Source organism: Musa acuminata, chromosome BXJ1-4, assembly GCF_036884655.1.
Source record: "Musa acuminata AAA Group cultivar baxijiao chromosome BXJ1-4, Cavendish_Baxijiao_AAA, whole genome shotgun sequence".
Lineage (NCBI taxonomy): Eukaryota > Viridiplantae > Streptophyta > Magnoliopsida > Zingiberales > Musaceae > Musa > Musa acuminata.
Genome location: NC_088330.1, coordinates 30,789,735 through 30,796,396, shown reverse-complemented (window position 1 = coordinate 30,796,396; position 6,662 = coordinate 30,789,735). Strand labels below are relative to the sequence as shown.

Below are 6,662 nucleotides of genomic sequence, written 5' to 3'. Positions count from 1 at the left end.
AAGTCCCTTCTCGCTGATATGTCCAAGCCTCTTATGCCAAAGATCTATACTTTCACCTTTTCGAATTGCATTAATCTCTCCTTTGTGTAGCTTAGCTTCCATGACATAAAAAGAGTTAATCTTCTTTCCTTTTGCCACAATTAGAGAACCTTTAGTGAGTTTCCATTTACTTTCACCAAAATAATGTGCAAAGCCCTCATCATCAAGTCTACCTGTAGATATCAAGTTAAGACGAATATCTGGAACATGCCTTACATCTATGAGTATCAATTTGCTCCCAATACTGGTCTCCAAGCAAATATCTCCAATACCCACAATCTTAGATGTACCATTGTTTCCCATTCTGACATTACCAAAATCACCAGCAGTGTAAGATCTAAAGAAATCACCATGAGAAGTAACATGAAATGAAGCACCAGAGTCAATTACCCAATTACTGTCCTGAGCTACAAGGCTAACACAACCTTCATCACAGACAATAGTGATATTACCTTCAGCAGCAACTGTATTGGTCTCTTTCTCATTTTTCTTCATTTCATTCTGTTCTCGCTTCCAAAACCTACACTCTTTCTTCATGTGACCTGGTCTGTTACAGTGAAAACATTTGATATCTCTTCTAGACTTGGATCTTCCTCTATAACCATATGGATTTCTGCTATGACTTCTTCCACGTCTTTCTTGTTTTTCAGTAACAAATGCACCAGAAGAAGATTCACCCTGTTCTTTCCTTCTTGCATCTTCATTTAGCAAACTGTCTTTAACCATATCTATGGTTAGAGTCCCCTCTGGCGTGGAGTTACAAATAGTCACCACATACGTTTCCCAACTTTCTGGTAAAGAGCTGAGAAGTAATAATCCCTGCATCTCATCATCTATATTCATTTTCATAGCAACCAACTTGTTTGCAAGACTCTGAAATAGGCTTATGTGCTCAATAATGTTACCACCATCTTTATACTTCAAATTTACAAGCCTTCTGAGGAGAGAAATTCTATTTCCCACTGTTTTTTTCGCAAAAAGATTTTCTAACCTTTGCCAAACAACATCAGCTCTGGTTTCATCTGAAATATGCTCATGCAAATTTATATCCATCTATCTTCTAATATAGGCAATAGCTTTTCTATGTTGAACTTCTCATTCTTCATCGTCCATAATAGAAGGTTTATCTTTAACCTTGATAGGCTTGTACAAATCTTTGCAATAGAGCAAATCTTCCATCAGACGCCTCCAAGTGGAATAATTTGATGAGTTCAATTTAATCATACCATCTGACTGCTCCATTTCAATCACACAAGAAAACTAGCACCAAACAACCTGATGCTCTGATACCACTTGTTGGGAAGAAACCTGTTAATGCGGAATAATTCTTTCCCTCTTTGTGTATCAAAATAGGTTCCTCATCAAGTTGGTATTTTGATGAGGAACCTATTTTGATACACAAAGAGGGAAAGAATTATTCCGCATTAACAGGTTTCTTCCCAACACACTCGAGCTACACACGATCACATATTCAATCAAAAGCATCCTATTTGGACAATTAGCCACCATAAAGTCAAAACAATTAGGATAAGTGAAACTAAACTTATTAGATCATATTAGGATTGTTATAGGGAAATTTGGATAGGTTTGAGAAAGATTACTTGGGTTATACTCACGTTTAACTTGGCTTGCACTTGATCACAAATTCAACTCGAAGCACCATATTTCAAAAAGAAAACATTCTAAATTCGCACACAAGTGAGAACTATCACAACCACATATAATGAATCATAATAGAAACACTTATTCAATAATTACAAACCAAACACATGAAAACAACTCACAACAACACTAATCAAATTGCCAAGATGATATCATATTGTTAAACAATTTATATAACAATAGAGTCCATCATTAGATGTTCCACTACTTAACTCCATTATTTTAAAATCATTTAAATAACTTTTTCTTCCTAAAAAAATATAAGCTTTGTTTTAGGGCTAGATATAGTTTCAGCATATGCTACTTATAGACTATTGACGGAGTAGCCCTTGATCAATTCTTGGATGTCACATAATGCACTATGGAAGAATGGATCATCAATGGATCCAAATGAATAATCCTCTACCCCTAGGGTCACAAGATGGCAAAGTCAATGATCTTCAAGTATCTTTTATAATAATTTAATTTTATTTTCGTTCTTTCTACACTTGGCATATTCTTGATCTTTACCAAAGTATGTCATATATATAGTTTAATATATTAAATAATATATCTTAAATATATAAATAAAATTTTTAAATTATTATATATCAATAATATTAAGCGACAGTTGATGAGACTCAATAGTGGTTAGGGTGAGCACTTAATATATCTCCATAACATGCATATATAATAGTTATAAAGAATGTCTATATTTCCAAATGAACTCCTAAGTTAATAATTATCTTATTTTCAATTATTTACTATAATCTTAAGTCGATAATATTCTAATTACTAACAAACCATCTCTATAGTCATGGATGATTAGGATAATTGGATGACATAAACATATCAACATGCTCATATAGCCATACCTATAAAAAAAATTAGCAAAATTAAGAATTAAAACTAATATGTATTGACCTTTTCATATGTACATAGAAAAATAATATTCGACTTATAATCAAAAGCGGTGCACAACCTCTCAAATATTCAATCATCGTGGTGCCACCCTCAAGCTTCAACTTCTTTATACAAATACCCATAGTGGAAATCTTAATGACAAAGTAAGAATATAAAGTCATCGCCCAGTTATAGTTTGTAAACGAATTCAAATCATCAACATAAGATAGTAACAACATGAGGGATGAAGTATAGTTTGTTTGACCAAAAATATAAAAATATGTAAAATATATAATCAACAAAAGTCAGCAATGCCAATATCATTATCACTAGACACCGATCTACACATCATATCTATATTTTATCTACAAGGAAGCTGATCTCTAAAGTATTTCTCAAATATATAACCCAAACTTGTTACTTCAACATCTACAACTTATCTACAATTGGGAACCCCCAAATCGTAGTAACATTGCTCGGCCTAAACTTAATTGGGACAATGCCAAAAGTAAAAGTGGATCCCTCTGTCCCATATTGTAAAATACTATATAGAGTACATCAACACATAGAACTGTTAGGAATATTTATTATATGATAAAAATGTGTCCTCATAAAAACATGAAGATGACACAGCTTAAGGGAAATATATATAATGTCACATCGATTCCTACCAATAGATTAACAGACAAAACATCTAAAATGATCGATGTAACAATGATTATTAACTATATATTATAGAGGAGGTGACGTAGCTGAGGAAACATGGAGTGGCCACTAAAGGGGTGACATAGGAGGGGGTAATGTAGGACTGGATGACAATGCTTGAATACTTCCACTAAGTTTACTAATCTAGACCCATGACATTGACATCTCAATAACAAAAAATTTACCAATAAAAATCCTCTTTTAGTTTTAGATTATCAATCTTCTCTTGTTTTACCAACTAAGCCCTTACACAGTGTTCACATTGTAAGAAGTATCACAATGTCAATAAGATTAGCACACATACTTGCATCAATGAGACAAATTAGTTTTTTAAAAAATTTCATTTGTTTTAAAGGAGAAGTTTATCGTCGGAGAGGAGAGGATGCCGTCATCGACAAAGACATTGTCGTTGGTATCCAAAGAGGTAATGAGGTCGCTACCGATGTGAATACCAGAGAGGAGCATAGGAGTACGCCATCGAAGAGAAGCAAAATAGTCTGTCATTACTACTGAGAGGAGGATGCCACCGCTATTCACAAATATCAAAAATGAGCAGAGAAGTTTGCCACCACCAAATAGTGGAGATGTTGTCGCTTTTCATAAATACGGGAGAGAAATATAGGACTTTGTCATTATCATTCTTTGTCGGAGATTGCAGAGGAGTTTGTAGTCATTAGAGAGGATGCCACCACTATAGAGGAGCAAAGGAGGGAGAGGATCGCTAATCATTGCCAATTACACTGGTATGGTGCAACCATCATATAAATCATTTATCATTTGATTCAAACTTGACTTAATTTGCTTTGCAAGATCCAACCCGAATCCATTTGAACTAGACCGCAATCATGACCGAACCGAACCAGCCCTTCCATTGGTCAGATTTGAATCAGGCTTCTCAATTGAATAAAAAGGATCAAACCAATTTTGGGAGTATTTTTGATATTTTAAATAAAACGGTGCCCAGTTAAAAACCAAATACAAAGGCGCTATTAAACCTTTATTATTGAAGATTTTTCTGAATAATTTATCCTCGAAATAATCTAATTTGAATTTTATATTTAATATGTTGGATTGAGTGATGTGCAGGTGGTCACCGTCCGCAAGGTTTCACAGCAAAAACAGTAAAAGAAAAATGGCCGATTCGGAGGGAATCACCAAGCACCACGCCCTCTTCGTGACCGTGCCCTTCCAAGGCCACTTCACGCCGGCCGCCAACTTCGCTGTCAAGCTCGCCGCCAGGGGCTTCATCGTCACCTTCGTCACCACTGAGGCGTTCCACCACCAGCGCGCCGCATCCGGTGCCGTGTCCGTTGACGGCCACGAGGTCTTCGCCGACGCCCGCTCGATGGGCATGGACATCCGCTCCGAGCTCGTGAGCGACGGCCTGCCCGTGTCCTTCGATAGGACCTTGCATCGGGATCAATTTTCCGATGCCTTCTACCACCTGCTCCCCTCCCATGTCGAAGAGCTGATGCGGAAGCTCCTGCTCGCGGAGCCCCCTATCGACGTCCTCATCTCCGACACCTTCAACGTGTGGCCTTCGACCTTGGCCAAGAAGTTTGGGCTGCCTTATGTCTCCTTCTGGACCGAGGCTGCGCTTATCTTCGCCATCTACTACCACGTGCACCTCCTCGTCGAAAATGGCCACTTTGGTTCTCCTACAGGTTGGTATACATCCTTTGCGACGAACACTCACCTTCGTGATGGATCGATCGACCTTCATGTTTTTTCATGGTGACCGAACAGAGACTCGCAAGGATGCCATCATGTACATACCCGGCGTGCCGTCCATCGAGCCGACAGACCTCGTGTCGTTCTTTCACTCGCCGGAGGCGTCATGGCGGGTGCTCAGGAACGTCGGTAAGGCATTCGAGGAGGCCAAGGGGGCCGACTTCGTGCTGTGCAACACGGTGCAGGAGCTCGAAGCAGAGGTCATCGGGGCGCTGCAGCAGGAGCGGCCATTCTACGCCGTGGGGCCCATCGTTCCCGCCTCCGGCGAAGGCGGGGCAGCGACCAGCCTATGGCCCGAGCTGGATTGCTCGCAGTGGCTCCACTCCATGCCACCGCGCTCCGTGCTCTATATTTCGTTCGGAAGCATCGCCCGGGTTAGCAAGAGGGACATGGACGAGATCGCCTACGGAGTCCTCGGCAGCAAATTCAGCTTCATATGGGTGATTCGGCCAGGAAGCGGAAGCTCGGAGGCCAGCCCACTTCCCGAGGGGTTCATCGAGGCATGCAAAGGGAGGGGGATGGTGGTGCCGTGGTGCCGTCAGAAGCAAGTCCTGCTGCACCAGGCGGTGGGCGGATTCCTGACGCACTGCGGGTGGAACTCGATCCTGGAGAGCATGTGGTGCGGGGTGCCGATGCTGTGCTTCCCGGTGAGGGCGGACCAGCCAACGAACCGGAAGCTGGTGGTGGAGGACCTGAGGATAGGGATCGACGTCGGAAGCATCGGTGAGGTGAGGGGAGCGGAAGTGTCGAGGAGAATCGACAGCCTGATGGGAGAAGTAGGCGGTGCGCTGAGGAAGGAGATGGAGGGAGCTCAGAAGGCGGTCAAGAGTGCGGTGACTCCGACTGGTTCGTCAAGCAAGAACTTGGAGCAGTTTACTGCGGATCTGCTGAAACATCTGTCGGATAAGAAGCCAGAGCGATGATGGTGTTGGTGTGATGTACAAAGGAAAATGTTCCTAACTTTTTACTGCATCTGAAACACTACTTTGGATGTTTGATTGTTGAGGAGGCGAGTGGTTCTCAAAGGCTGTTTGATTGTTCCCGATGATACCAAATCCCATTTTTTTGGACGTCACTTCATTTATTTAGCTAGATTGTGGTACCGATGTGTGATGAAGATTCGAAGAGGCCTAATGTATATTCTCATGTAACTTTCATCACATATTCCGCTCAATGAGCATCCAAAATGTTCAACCTAAGTTAACAATAATACCAGCGCATTGGATCTATGTGTCAATTGAGTTGGAACAAATATGGCATTGGTCAACGATAGAGTTTGACTTGCCTCACTATTCACTTACAACCTTGGTAAAAAGGAAAGGACACGTTCACCGAGTTCCTTGTTGGGTCTATGGGAAGTTAGACATGGATGATTTCATGGAGTAACCATCATCACCTCCTTGTACCTATTTTGATGGATGAGGACGAAGGAGCTATGTGTCTCTTTTCCCAATCAACATCAACGTCTTGGCTTTTTTCCCAGCCGAAACTGTGGGGTTATGATCATACAAATGCAATAAAGATGTAATCTTTTCCCAACCAACATTGTGGGGTTATCATCTTACAAATTGCAATAAAGAGGTAATATCTATCTTTCTTTTGTCAACATCAATGTCTTGCACAATTCCAAGTGTCCCGTATGC

At 40.6% G+C, this 6,662-nt stretch overlaps 1 protein-coding gene across 1 annotated transcript; it reads left to right on the top strand.

Moving 5' to 3' along the window:
• The first annotated feature begins 4,338 nt into the window (after positions 1–4,338).
• LOC103988796 (UDP-glycosyltransferase 86A2-like) lies at positions 4,339–6,121 on the top strand. The gene is made up of 2 exons (XM_009407470.3): positions 4,339–4,952; positions 5,035–6,121. The coding sequence occupies exons 1-2, from the start codon at positions 4,367–4,369 to the stop codon at positions 5,940–5,942; spliced, it is 1,494 nt and encodes a 497-aa protein (XP_009405745.3). The 5' UTR covers positions 4,339–4,366; the 3' UTR covers positions 5,943–6,121.
• Positions 6,122–6,662: the final 541 nt, after the last annotated feature.

What these genes read in the sequence shown, in the direction of transcription:
- LOC103988796 (XM_009407470.3), top strand. Translation starts at nt 4,367, where the DNA reads ATGTGCAGGTGGTCACCGTCCGCAAGGTTTCACAGCAAAAACAGTAAA. An exon ending in CCACTTTGGTTCTCCTACAG is followed by an intron (nt 4,953 to 5,034) that starts GTTGGTATACAT and finishes GTGACCGAACAG; the next exon opens with AGACTCGCAAGGATGCCATC.